This window comes from Chamaea fasciata, unplaced genomic scaffold, assembly GCF_029207755.1.
Source record: "Chamaea fasciata isolate MVZ Bird 193981 ecotype frontalis unplaced genomic scaffold, bChaFas1.0.hap1 SCAF_7, whole genome shotgun sequence".
NCBI lineage: Eukaryota > Metazoa > Chordata > Aves > Passeriformes > Sylviidae > Chamaea > Chamaea fasciata.
In genome coordinates, this window is record NW_027094092.1 from 40,535,644 (window position 1) to 40,550,545 (window position 14,902).

General features: G+C 45.0%; 1 protein-coding gene across 2 annotated transcripts in view; it reads left to right on the forward strand.

The window, feature by feature from the left end:
• ESRRB (estrogen related receptor beta) overlaps positions 1-14,902 on the forward strand; it is a 126,845-nt gene that overhangs the window by 96,214 nt on the left and 15,729 nt on the right. For both annotated transcript variants that reach the window (XM_066188548.1, XM_066188546.1), the window contains exons 4-5: positions 13,073-13,183; positions 13,816-13,977. In XM_066188548.1, coding sequence (XP_066044645.1) covers positions 13,073-13,183; positions 13,816-13,977 — 273 coding nt within the window. The remainder of the gene's footprint in view (positions 1-13,072; positions 13,184-13,815; positions 13,978-14,902) is intronic.

Consider the following 14,902-nt stretch of genomic DNA (forward strand, 5'->3'; position numbering starts at 1 on the left):
GCTTCTCTTCATGTGGTAGTTCAGGGAGGGGATGTATCCCCTTACCCACTAAAGCAAATATACACTGGTGACACTGGCTTTAGTAGGAGTGCAGGTTATTAATGCATTGTAGCCTATTCATATCAATCCCATAAAAGAACTTTAAATGCCTATAGTGGCTCCAGTCATTCTGCAGAGCAGGAGCACAGGTCCAGGCTTGCTGGCTGCCAGTGTCTGTGCTGTCCTGCTTCTGAGCAGTTGAGCCTCTTGGAGCTGGCAGCTGAGGGAGCAGTCACAGGAGCCAGTGCTGGTGTGCTGACTGTGTGGTAAGGGCTTCTCTGCTTCCAGTTCTGGGAGTTCAGCACTGTTCAGAGCAGGGTCCTGTGAAGGGTTTTATGTCTTAGCCTCCAAGTTCTGTGAAAATAGTTAACTCCTTCCAGACCAGAGTTAGTCTGGAAAGCAGTGTAAATTCACTCACACCATGCAGTGACTGAACTCCCGAACCCTGTGGGATACTACTCATGGCAAACTGAAATTTGACTCTATGGCTGCTTTTGTGCTGAAGTGTATTTAGTTATTCATATAGGGATTGATCAGGCATCATTAAAGTCACTGGGGAAGGGTGGTTTGCTATTGATATTAGTGTATCTGTGATCCTGCCCATAATATTTGGAGCTGTGGAAAATACAGCATAAAGATTTATTGATAGCAATGGGATACAAGAGCACATGATAATACCAAGAAGAGCAGAGAAGACTATCCTAGCAATCTGCAAATAGGGGTCCTGCGTCCTAACAGAGAGTGGACAAGTGTTCTTTTGGGCAGGCATCTTTTTTCCTTTCTTTTGCTCAGTATCCCAAGCTGAGAAATAAGGGTCATACTGCTTTGCTTTGCAAAAGAATTTTGAGGACCAATTAGTTAACTTTGTGTGATGCTTGGTGGAAGCATAAAGTATTAGTATACAGAATTCAATCAATACACATCTTTAAAAGCCAAATCCAAGAAGGGAGAAAAATGGTGTTACACTGTTTGGTCTCCATAGAGCCTAGAGTTTCTAGAAAGAACAAATCCATAATTGTTTGAATTGCTCAAAACGCAGAATTGACAAGGGATTTCAGATTAGAAAAGGTTCATTGGTCTTTTCCATCTCTGATCTGTCATCCTATTAGCTCATCCATCCCCTTTCTCTGCCAAGGCACGAGTGTTCCCAACTGTACCATTCTAGTAGTTTAACTGTTTTTAAAAATCCCTAATGTTTTGGTTTTCCCAGAGGGCCTATTCTGCAGTTTCTAAACTCTCATTAGGACAAGATGTCTCTTGATATTTGGGCTATGATTATTTTTTCCTTTTAACAGCTCCCCTTCCTACTTTGCTTTGGTGTACTTTTCTCATCATCCCTGGGTTCATGCGCACCAGAAGGTTGCTAAGTCATGTTCTTTGTCCTGCTTGATTATCAAAAGTTTGGAGAAAAGCAGTCCTTTGGTTAAAAGCAAGATCTAGAAATCAGTTCTTCTCTACACAGTTTTCTCCTTGATGTCCTTGGGCAAGCCAGTGGGCTTGTAACTTAGTGGGGATGTTTCTGTGTAAAGAGACTATAATTTTGGTCCAAAAGAATATGATACTCCATTAGTAACCAGTTAAGGGCTTCATGATTTCTCCTCATTTTCCTGATTATTGTTGCCATACATGATGTACATGCTACCTCCTGCCTGCTGGGCATGTGGCGTTACCTTGTTCTTCGAGCAGAAGGCATCAGTACTCAAAGATGACAAAAACACAAAAACAAATAACCATGACTTCAGGGTCTGCTTTACACTTGAAATGCTCACCTTGATGCTGCAGGAGAGACTTGGATCCTCCCTTTGGGGACTTCATATAAAGGTCACCAGACATCTCCCTACATGGCCTGCAGCTAGGCAAAAAGCTGCGAATGTAGCCCTTTAAGATCCGGGGAGACTGGCCTTAACATCGACATGCAGGTTATTCAGGCAATGCCGAGTGAATGAGGATCAGGGCAGGAAGAGAGCCAATGGAGCAATCAATAGGTGTCTCAGATATCCAGGCCACTTTCTTTAAGAGAGCTCTGATCAATGTATTGCAACAAGGGAACTGCATGGACACCAGAGCTTTGCTGTCTCAGGTTCTCCTGGCGTGATGCTGCAGAGCAGGCAAGACTCACTGGGGAAAGTGGCAAGCAGAAAGCTCTGCCCACAGAGCCCAACTGGCTCAGATGTCTGAAGTGTTGGCCTGTCTGGCTGCCTGTCTCTCACTTTCCACTTCCATCTGGAGTGTGCCCCAAGGGATCATTAATTAGCCCTAGCAGGCTTGTATAGGAACCTGCTGAATTTGAAGTCCAGCATTCAGCAGACTCCAGTCCCAGTGTTCATGTAGGGACACACTGTCCCCAGAAAATCTGTGCTCTGCTGCTCTTTGCCTTGTTGAACCACCAGCCTGAAGGCAGTGGAGATGGGCATCTTCACAGCTTTGTCCAGTAGAATTGCATGCCCCCCTGGTCTGCAAAAATCAGGGAAACCTGAGCAACTGGTGATACTGCTCACCCCAAATGGAGATGATATGTCTGGCATGAGGGGATGGCCAGTGCAGGAAAAGAGTGCCCTGTAACATGCAGTGGAGAGGCATTATTCAGAGCTGGGAATCCCAGGGTTTGTCCACCCCATTGCCTCTCTTTGCTCCCATCGCTGTCTGTCTTGTGCCTACAATGACTAAGGGTAGTTCTTTAACTCTGGGCTCTACAGAGTAGATCTAGATCTTCCTGGATTTCTGGGATGATAGACAGAGAAATTTCATCAGGTTGGCTGCTCAAAACTCTTTTAAAAACTCAGTATACCTTGTCAGTTTTAGGAAGAATATACCCTTACCATTTATGCTCTAGCCACCCATAACCTTTCTGTTCTTCAGCAATTTGTTTGTATTCAAGAGGTGGATGTAATTTCAGATGACACGAGGCTTGTGTATGTGGGCTCAGAGGTTTCATTTTGGACATTGGTTGACTGGTTAAACATGACCTCACAACTTTGCCCTGCACACCTCTGCTGCCTCTCTGATCCTGGGGCACCCCAGGTCCTCCAGAACCTGGGGCACCTTCTCTTCTCTGACCTCGGTATCAGTAGGGCTATTTTTTCTGTATTTTCTCATGCCTTTCTCTCAGTTTCTTTTACCTTTTCTTGAATGTGTTATCCTAGAGGCACCATCAGCATTTCTGAGCTTTAGGCAGTGGTGGGTCCATTTTGGAGCTGTCTGAAGTGGACATGGGGGCAGTTTCTGGTGTCTTCTCACAGAAACCACCCTTTCAGTCTCCTGCTACCGAAACCTTGTCACATCAATGCAGTACTGCCCATGAAAGGGAAATGTTCTGTGATCATCAGAAGAGGGATGGGGATAACAGGTGAATTGCAATGAAACATCAAGGCCTCTCATTACAGAACTCGTCTTTGGCTGGAAATGACAGACAGGCAAGCGGAGGAGGAGCAGTATCGGACATATCAAACCATACCACACCAAAGAGAACAGACTGGCTGTTTGGGTATTTGGTCCTTTCTCTTGTTGAAGGCCTGCAGAACTTTTTCTTCAAAGGGCTGTATAGTTTCTAAAGCTGTGTTCCTTGTTCTGTGCTGCCACATCTGCAGAGACCCAAATGGAGCAGAAACAGTTCTGAAAAGGAAGAAAAGCTGGGTCACAAAATGCTTTTTGTGAAGCGCATGCACATGCAATTGTGTCACATCACAGCAAAAAGCCACACAGCAAAGAAAATGTCTGTAAAAAAAATCCAGGCATTGAAATGCCATTGATTATTCCCCCAGCCTTTGAGTCTTGTTTTCTTTCTTAATATGAGTACTGTATAGAATGTTGCTGAAGTTGTCCTCTGCTCCCTGCCAGTGCTGAGACTTGTCTGCTCAGTCCTGCTCATGACTGAGTCCTAAGTGCAACTTTCTGGGATGTATGGGTGGCTTCTGCCCAGTTTCTTGCAGGCATCACTGGTTGGCTTCCAAGAAAGAGGGCAAAGATTAAAAGGACCCTGGGGATGTGTCCCGTGATAGACCAGGTATACCTTATTTCTGAAAGTAAAAAAAAAGGAGTTTGCAGGAGTACATGCACTGTATGTGCCAAAAGCAGGAGTGGAGATTCCTGGGATAGGAAACCTGTCCTGTGTAGGGTGTTTTACCCCACTCTAAATGTCCTTGAAGGTAATTTGTCCTCAGGCCTAGCCTCCTGGCTCTCAAGAATCACTCTTGTGTGGTGAGGGTGAAGTCTACAAATAAAAGGAAGGAAGGTAGAAGAATATATAGTCTTGATCTGGATGCAGAAAAGGGAGGCTTCCTAAGAGCAAGAGAGAAGTTAGGCAACTGTCCAGTAAAGACATGTGATTTATTTTATCTGCATGACTCTCTTTCTTCCCAAAACTGTTATGCTGTAGTAACCCCAGGTACAACCATTCCTTTCCCAGGCTTTGTTCCTTTGCTCCTAACGCATTTAGATAAGACATGTTAGAGAATATATTAAAATTCAACAGGGAACCCAAATTCTTTGCTACAAATCTCCCAAGCTCTTGGAATCCTACCTGTCTAATATTATTTCTGATGTAAAATTTGCTAAAATGTGTGGATACTGACACTGCAGCACTAGGCAGTGAAACAGGAAAGAGAAGTCTACAGAAGACAACTACAAAGTTCATTCAGCTCATCTTCCTGTTAATTGTTCCCCTTTCCTTTCTCTTCCCAGTGTCTTTGGGAATTCCCTGCCCCCCAGAAACTTAAAATAACCTGGTAACCCTTGTGTTACCTAAGTGCCTTCATCTCTATGAATGCTGGAGGTGATCCCCACTTCTGAGATGGTGAGACTGTAATCTCCAAAATTCAGAAGCAGCTATCTTTTAAATCCATTTCCTCTTCAAGACCCTGGCTGATTAGAAAACCCTATACTCAGTGGAATTGCCCTAGTGTTTATTCCTGACTCTTCGGTTTCCCTTAGTGGCTGCTGATGTCATAATTTTTTCACAAGGAATCAAATCTGTCATCCTGGACAGACTTGGCTGTGTGATGTTGTAAATTTGATGCAGTCATCTAGTATCTGAGCAAGGGATTCCAAGCATTGGTGATTTCAAATCACTTCCACTTAAAACTTTGCTTTCATCTTCTGCTAAAATCCAGATAACTGAAGCAACAGCAGAGCTCCTTTTCAGCAACGTAACCACATGGAGGGTGTTTAATTTCTGTTTTCAATTGAAAGAATCTCTCAATGGAGCAAAGTGCTTCCAGCAGCCTCTCCCTCCTGCCCCCATTCCTGCTTCCAGACCATGTGTTCTCAAAAAGATATTTGATTTCAGTGAAAGCTCAGCTGACATCCCTGCAATATGCTTGGGTTCTTGCTTTGTGCTTCCTGAGAAGGATGAGGGCTCCTCCAGGGACCCTGGGTAATTGGGTTAGTGGCCAGCTCATGTCAGGAAATTAAAAGGTAGCCCCGATCAGGTTGCTGCTGTGTGCAATTTAATGGTTTTGTATTTATAGAGTATTCTGCCTCCAGCCGCTGCCAGAAATATCACTATTGGAGGTATCCAAATGAAAAAAGAGAATGAAAAAATGATTTTTCTTTCTCTAAAATATCCTTGTGTTCAAAAACAGACAGGCAACCCCCTGTCCTTTGAAACAGGATCTCTAGGAGCAGTGAGTGGCATCTTGATGACTCTATCTTCCACACCCAACTATTTTCCAAGGCATAAATTGAGCATTTGCGGTGTGGCTGGAGCTGAGTTGTGACAGAGAGCATGTGCTGCCTTTGGCAGGTTGATGGTAATTCTCCAAAGAGAAGGCTTCCAGCAGATGGACTCTTCACAAACTGCACATTGGTATCTGTTTTGTGGACATAAGAATGGCACCTCCAGTACCATCCTTACACCTTCTCCCTTATCTAATGGATTATGAATCTGCTTAATTTGGTTCCTCTCATTCATTTTGAATTTTGTGAGTCTTACCACACGTAACTAGATTTCCATTCTTTCAAACATTGAAGTCCAGGTTCCATCAATATACATCTATATGGGTTCAGAGAGGCATCACCTCTACATAGGTTTATAATAAATACTTTGTGTATTGTGTCACCAAAATTATGCTTAAGGCTCTTACAAAACATACAGTAAAGAGGAAGCAGCTAAAAACTGCAACAAGCATCCTGGGATTTTTAGAACCCAGCTGTTGTCCTAGAAGCTTTTAGGCAGTTTTGAAAACACAGCAGGTAAGATTCTTCAAGGTAAGCAAGAATGGGATGGGACTGAATATGTGCCCCCAGTGCTCTCTAGTAACTTTAGGCATGTGGCGCTGATAACCTGTGTGCACCAGTGACTCAGCTCTGCCGAGATTCTCAATCCCTTTCCCTGACTCACCTTTGAAGGCTGCCAGCCCTTGACCTGCGGGGTATCCTGAGAGGGTCTTTATTCAGAACTTCCTGGCACAGCTGTTCCAATTTAAGAATTCAATAAGAAATGGACAATAGTTCTTAGTATTAGAAAAGCCACTGCTGAGGTGAGGACTTGAGGAGATGCTCCAAGGCAGAGTTGCTGTAAGAGGAAGGCCAAAGCAGAGTATGCTGTGTTGGTGGGTCTAACTCCCTCGCCTCTATGGATCTCCATCACAAGCAGACCTCTTTCCATGTAGTGGTGGGGGCCTCTCCATTGTGTCGCTTATCAAAAATTGTTGTTCTTGATCCATGCTTGTGCTCCTCTACCTGTTCCAAAAGCTGCTTCACTGAAATACACTTGAGACAGAAAACTGGACTAGAGATAGCACTGGTTTTACCCCACAGGGTTTCTCTTGGTAGTCAGTGAAGAGAAGTATCTGTCATGTCTCCTCAAGTATGTGTCTGGCCAGTGAACTGATTGTGGAGGCGCCTTTTTCTCTGTTGCCCGTCAAGGGAGCCCAGATGCACAGAAGGGAGATATCAAAGTCTAAAGTAAGGTGAGTTAAATCACATCTAGGGCTGCAGATTCCTCCAGGCAGCAAACACCACTTTGGGGCTTTATTTCTGAGTTCTACCTCTTGGAAAGTCAGTGGGGCTAAGGCTTTGTCATCTTTTAGGTCCTGTTGTGAAAGGCGACCTTGGTCTTTTCCTAGCAGGCATGTGCCTGCATCTGTTCCTTTTCCACAGTGCCCCTCAGCCCGCTGCCATGCAGGCATGGTGGCCATGGGTGACATAACCAATAGAGCTGCTGACCTGGTTCAGACTGTTTGGAGGTCTGGGAGGGGAAGCAATCAAAAGAGAACGTTTGCATGTACCATGGACACAGGGTGAATATGTGGGTGTGGGGCTTACTAAAGAGAGTTGTTGCAAAGAACAAGGTACTAAGGTATTCTTTATTCCCATTTGCTCTTGAAGCCTTGTTAATTTCTGAGTTACCAGAGGGAGCAAAGTGGAGGGAGCAAAGTGAGAGGGGCTCAGCATGGGAAGAAGATGCACATTTGAGAGACAGCAGTGGCTAGCACTGCAGACAGCCTTGCAGAGCTGGCAGCCATGCAGCTGGCATTGGCAGAAGAGAAGGAATGATTTGCAAGCTGTGTGGGTTTCACCTGACTCTGCATGCTTTTGACTGTCCGGTTGGGACATGCTGCTTGTTTCTGTATGTGAGGAGCTGACACCTTGTATCACTGCTCCAAGGCATGTGAGAGCCTCTGGGACCAGGTATAATCAGGTATCACAGGGCTAGCCTGTCTCTCTGAGTCCAGGGACTCTTCAGTCAGCCCAACAGCGAAGAAACTTTCCTACCTGACTAACATAACCCTGAAAGCATCAGAGGTGGAAGAGGCTGCAGCATCCTACTTGAACTGATCTAATTTCTCTGTAGGCTCTTGTAACACAGGAGATGGATCTCCACTTCCCCTCATCCCCAGGATAGTTCTCCACCCTCTCTTTCAGTGTAATTTCCAGGCTTGTTCACCTGCACCAGCCTAGTCACTGGGTTCTTCTAGCTGTGCTGATTTGTGACCCTCAAGTTGTTTTCCCGTACTTCACATGAGTTGGGTAATTGCACCAGTCACCTACCAGAAGACTCTCTAGGGACTGGACTCTTTTTGCCACAGCGTTAGAGCCTAATGGTATAAAGAGATCTTTTCTCATTCCCAAGTTGGAATCTGAGTAACAGAAGAGACCCTAGTCAGTTTGCAGCCTCTCCGTTCCTGTTAGGCGGAGATGCTTTCCCCTATAGTCTATTTCTTTTTCCATCTTGGCAGGCCTGACTTTTAATGGTCATCTCTTTTTTCTGTTTCCTTGATAGGCTTCCTCCTGGCTCACTCATCCTATTACCACATGCTGTTGTCTTTCCTGAAGTTCAGAGCAGAAAGGAAGAGGGAAATTTTGTAGGAGACACTTTGGATACAACCCTTCTCCCTTCCTTTCTTCTCTGCTCTTAGCCGATGCGCTCCAGTTTCCTTGACCAGTACCAATCCATGTACTTCAGACTGCAGCTCCCAGAGACAGGTGCTCTGCTAGCTACAGACCACCACCCCCCCAGCTCAGACCCTGGGAGAGCAAGCAATGTGGAAACTGCAGCTCAAGGATTAGGTGGGCAGTAGACACAGAACCTGGCTAGTGTATCAGAGAAGCTCAGCAAAAGCAGCCCTTTTGCTTCTTGGCCAGCACTTGCCCTGTGTTCCCTTTGGTTGTGTCCTTCTTGGTCTAGACACATATTGTACCATGCAGAGCCTGTAGCTTGGCTCCTCCGTTAGCTCTTTTGGCAAGATAGATCTTTCTGTTCCTATCAATCCATGGCCATGTGATAGGACTCGATGGAAAGTGAGGTGAGGCTGGTAATTTGACACGACAGCTGATATTGGGCCTTGACTGCATTTCCCACTGGCCAGGGCTTAGCTTCACAGAGCTTTTAAGAGTATTTTTAGTCCCCAGAAAATAAAAGAGAAACTAAACCTGACTCTGTGTGCTGTCGCCTCTGCATACTCGGCTATTTTTACTTCCGACAGTCTCGGCCTGGGTCCAGCTTTTAAAAAAAGATGGAATTATTTTACTTCCATTAAGAAAAAAACCCCAAGGCCTGATGTTATCAAGTCGGTAAGGGGACATCTGATCCCAAAGTTGTCGGGCAGACGTCTCTCCAAGGGGCATGTCAGAGAAATGCAGGGAGCTTGAGTGATCAGCAGATCAGCTCCCCCACTGCAGAGGCTTGGTGCTGGCACAGACCTCTCTGCAAGAGTGCTTGGAACACGAGTGGCACCCACAGGACACTTAGAAAACTGACATCCCTGCCCCAGGCAGGATGCTGAGCTGAGAAGTCCTGCACAAGTCCTGGCCCTGCCCTCCTTCCTGCAAGGTCAGAGGGGCTTGAGCATGCAGGGGAGCTGAGGACAAGCTGCCACGGAGCTGGAACTCAGTCCCTGTGGTGTACACCAGGGTCAGCTCCGTAGCTAGGTCAGATGAGGAGGACTTTTATGCAGGGTCTCTCAAAAGGTAACAAAACTGAATGAACAGCAGCATTTCCTCGCCATACAGGGGAATGGAGGAGAGGGCATGTTTCCAGAATAAATAGCCTTATTTGAAGGAACTGCCAGCAAGATAGGTTACCAAGGGGTGGTGCTTTCCAAATTTTGCCCTATACTCTTGATCTCAACTCCTTGCTGACACAAAGGGGGGTCCAGGAGTGTCTGTAATGGTGATATTTTTGTAGGATGAGTGTCTTCTCTCCTTTGAACTGACCAGTTGTGATTCATGTGATAACAGGGCTTGTGCAGGAGCTTTACTTTGCTGCTGTCTTGTTGTGAGGCTGCAGTACAAAATCCTGTGTCATTCTTCAGTATGGACAGCTGCATCTCATGCGTGGCTGCTGCACCTTGCAGTTAATGCTCAGGTGGCTGCACATGTGGTGTGAAACCTGCCCTTGTGATTACAGCGTATGTGCCCCTCAGCTTTGCTCCAGCCCTCTCTCTTTCATCTCCCTTTTCCTTACACTCCCTTACTTCCATTCATATCCCAGTTTACATCCCCCTCCATTTCTTTTCTGCTCACTGTTTTCCTTTATGCTGCTTCTCTGAGCTCACCCACCACACCTCCTCGCTCCATTTTAATGTCTGTCCTTTAGTGTCCCTCTCAGAGCTGCACTGTCACCAGCCTGCCTGTCTTAAAATCAGCTACAGAGGAAATCAAGCAGAGCAGCAAGCATTAACCTGAGTACCTGGATACCGCAGGTACTGATTTTTGGCCATGCCCTTTCATTCCATCTAGATATGACCCATTAGGCTGTCAGAGCTTTAGAAAAAGGATTTTACCATGATGCTTATGTCTGGAGTGTCACAGTAAGGGACTCAGAGGGATGAAATGCTTTTGTTTACTGTAGTACCTGTGGGTCACTGCACTCAGCAGCTGGAGCTGGGATATGCTGTGTGGGGCTCAGCCTGTTCACCAGCTCTGCAGCTGGAGCGATGATGACAGGGTAGAATTGTGGCTCTGCAAGTGCTGATTGAAAACGTTTGCCTCAAGGAGTGTCGCACAGGAAGGGGAACAAGAGGAGGACAAACAGTTGTTCAAAATTAACAAGCTGAAGTCCTTGGGCAAACAGACCTCTATCTGCTCAGTGGGGGAAGGAGGGATGGAGGGTAAATCTCTCTGCGTCTTTCTTATCTTTTTTTAATGCACTTAAGTCCCTTGTGTCCTTATAATCTGATTGAGGGTCCCTAATACTGCTGCAACCTGTGCAGCCATCCCTCTGCCAAGCACTGGAGGATGGCATTCTCCTTGGGAGGAGGAAACAGGCTCCTTCCCCCACTTCCTCCCTACTCCTCCTATTTCCCCCTCCCCACTGCTTAGTAAACTGCACAGCAAAAGCATCCTGGAGGGCTGTCTGTTGGTTTCTGGAAAATGGCATCTTCCTCTTTCCCTCCCCCTGACCACTGGTGTGAGGGAATGCACCCACCTGTGATCCTTATCTGGGAGGGTCCTGGGAAGATGCGATTCAGTCCTTAAGTCTTGGCAGCCTGTTCTGGATTCCTCTATAATCCTCCAACAGTGTATTCCTGACCCTTTTAATTTTCATGTCTGGTTGTTTGGTTTACTGGCAGTTCCAGAAATTTGTGTCCCTCCATTCTCTCTGGCTTATAAGTAGGTGTCATTCATTCAGCAAAGCATGGAATAGAGTCTTATTTCTTAAGAAACCAGGGCACATTTATAGAGGGAAAGAAATCATGGATGGAAATGAAAATTTCCTGCTTCATCCAGGATTTTATTACTGCTGTTCCTCTGGGATCTCCCTAGATATCCTCAGGTTTGGTATTCCCTGTCTCTCCTTTCTGAAATTGCTCTCTGAAGCATGTTTGTGCTCCCAGGAAGGAGTCTTGCCCAGAGTCTACCTGCCACTGGAAATGAAAGTAAAGGAAGCAATAGGCATAATTTTCAGAAACAATACAATGTAATGGAAGAGAAAGGTGGTACTTAGGGATATCAGTGAATTCTCCATACAGGGTAAGAAATGGAAAATGGGGCAGGGGAAAGAAATTACTCAGTGTGACCTGAGTTCACCTATATCAGCTTCATACCTTTCTCTCCATCTTCAACATCTGCTGCCCTCTCATAGCAGCCACTGGCAGTAGCAGTTCCCTTGGTCTGCAGTTCCACGCCTGCTCATTCCTGCTTCTCCTGCTCAGTGGGAGATACTGCTGCCAGACTGAGTGCTGTTGGCCTGGTATTCTTCTTGCTTAGGAGGCAGTTGGTAGTCAAACTGTTTTGGTGCTCTAGCCATGAAGAGTATAGGGATCTCGATGTTGCAAGTAGTGGTTTCAGGTGGGGCGGTGTGGCTGGTGTGAGCATTACAGTAAAAGCTTTCTCTTTTCCCTGACAGAGTAAGCAAACATCACATTGAAATGCAGTGTGACAGACGTGCCTCCTTCTAGGGTAGAATATTTGCCAGCCAGCTGCAGATTTTTTCAGGTGTAAAGGTTATTCAAAAAGTGTCACTTCAAAACTGATGTGGAGTGTTTGCTTTTAGTTGTTTGTGTTTATGTAGTGGTATGATTGCAAAATATTAATGACTTAATGTGATTAGTAAGCGTATCACATAACTGGTTCCCATGATCAGACTAGATAAACTCCTGTGTGTTTCTAAGGAAGTACTTGTATAGTGTAAATTCAAAATTTTATTCTAATCAAATGCTCCTATATTTACCTTGAATGATTTTTTTTTTCCCAAAGCTGTTTCTTCCAGGAAGACTGAGTTACCCTAGTTTCACAGGCTGATTATAAAAGCCCATATGGCTGCTCAGAAATAACAGACAAATGCACAGATATCTGTAGGGGTTTTTTCAGTTTCTTTTTAACATCGTATTTTGTACTAATAGGACAACTTAGTTGCTGTTCCTGATCTATTGATGACACTATGGTTTTTAGCATGGTGACAAATCACTGTACTTCCCAGTCACTGGAAATTTTTTTCAGAGTGCAGTTTCCGGTTTGGTTCACTGTGCTTTGAAAGAGCTGCCAGAGATTCTTCAGTGTCTCCCTACTTCATCTTTGTCATTGCTTTACTGTAGTATTTATTTGGATTCTACATTTATTACAGTTCCCTTACTTAATCAAGGCTGAAACATCTTTGTTGAATTCATAGTTCATCATCTGTTGCTATAGGTCACTTTTTTTCAAATACAAACAATGAGAGGTCACAGAACATTTAACTTCTCATTTTTAAGAACAATCTAACTAGCTTGTTTTTATAACTGCAAGTTTGATTGACATTTAAAGTCTTTCTTTTTAAAAGCAGGATCATGTAGAGGGCATTGAGGTCTGAAGCTTTTCATTTTCCCATCAGATTTATAGTGATTCAAGACTTTGAATGGGTTCATTTCTGTCTTCATTAATGTTTTGAATAAAAGTAAAGCTCAGAGCAGCATGCTTAGAGCTGGAGGCCGTCTAGCTGGTATTGAAATTGATGGGTTCAATTGATGGTTCTTGAGCTGAGATCTCAAGTGTTTGGGAGAGGGAAGCTCCCTGGAGCGTTGGGAACATCTTACTTAGCAAATTTTAGTATTTGCATGTCAAGGTTCTGTAAGGCACTAAGGAATTATGAAGACTTTTGTGGTTTTACCTGCAGGTGTTCGTCTGGATCGAGTCCGTGGAGGCCGTCAGAAATACAAAAGGAGACTGGATTCTGAGAGCAGCACTTACCTGAGCTTACAGATCCCTCCCCCAGCTAAAAAGCCATGTATGTATTGGTCTTGAGTTGTGGTCCTCTGAGCTGCCACTATAGTTCTTTTCACTGCTCTCCCAAAAGTACAGTATAGCAGTTGTCATTTGTGATTCCTGTATCAGTCAACAGCACTGGAATTTTTTCTTATGGTCATAGTGTAGAGGTAATTAGACAGGCCTAGGTACAGCTCAGGTACTGTATTCAGGTACTGTACTGTACCTAGGGTTTAATACCAGACCTTTCCTAGGAGATTATGTAAATCCATTTAGTGATCATCTTATCTTTTCCTTTACCCAAACTATGTTAACAAAACCAGTCCCATGCTGATTTCTCCCTTCAATACTACCCATAGTCCTTTAAACTTTTCCACATTCCACCAATTTTTTTGCTTATACCTCCTTCTCCCCTCGCTGGACCTACCTGAGACAATGACTGACAACATTATAGCGGCTTCCTGCTTTTGTCATCCGTGTGCAGAGCTGGTTTGTCATAGGCAGATCACTGCAGCCTGTGTAGCTGCAATGCGGTTCTCTGTTGTGACCAAAACCATTGCTGAGGTCCTAGGGGCTCTATAGTCATGTCTTTTCCCAGGAGGGGTTCACCTTATGTCACAAGAGATACAACAACTTCTCCTTTGAAATGTGCAGTGACTAAGATCGTCTCCCACTTGCTGGTGGCTGAACCAGAGAAGATTTATGCCATGCCTGATCCAACCATGCCGGAGAGTGACATCAAAGCCCTGACAACCCTCTGTGACCTGGCAGACAGGGAACTGGTGGTGATCATTGGCTGGGCAAAGCACATCCCAGGTAAAGGGGGAATTACGAGGGTGTAAGCATGAAGAGCAAAGGGAGCTATTATTTATCTCTCTGCTTATCGGTTGTGGCCTCAACCAGGACTTTTTCCTATAGCGATGGGTGGAAAGTACTGTAACAAAAAACTGCTAGTGATGGGCTCTCATTGGTTACAAACTCGAATGCAGCCTGTGATGGAGGTGCATAAATTGATCACTGTACATGTGTGTGCCCTGGGATTACACAGAAGGCTTTGATATGATACAGTAAAGTTCTCTGTCATATCTAGCATGGAGTGGCCCAGTGAAAGCACTTGGGAAACAGCCTTAGGGATGATATGGTGGACTTTCATGGTTTTGCACTACATCAACATGACCTAGGTCTGTTGTGTTTATAGATGAATACATATTATGACAGTGGCTGAATTTTATTGCTAAGAGCAAGGCAGAGACACACCCTCTCAGCAGTGGGCATTCTTGTCCAGACTCAGGAAAGCTTGTCATAATGGATTTGTCACAGAACAAATCCCATTGTGATAGACGACGTGCTATTGCCACTGAATCTCAAGGCTTCTTTGGTGACAAATAATGAGGACAATTTATTGGCAGTGTGACCAGCCTTGGAATGCTCACTGACTATATGCAGTGTGTGTCTGTGTGATTGAGTGACATAACAAGTGCCCAGCACCTGCAGGTAGGGTGGACTGAGGCTGAAGGAGCAGATATGGCCCTCATTTTTTAGTTCTGGGTTCTTCCCAGATTTGGATTGGGAGTGGGAAAATGCTCCCCTCTCTCTAATCTCTCTCCAACCTCACCAGAAACAGGTTGGATCCCTGTGTGGGGAAGCCAAGGCAGGGAACTTAGGAGAATATCCTTGGGATTTACAAGGCTGCTTTCCAAAGACTGCTTCAGACATTCACTGTGAACAGCTCACTTCAGCT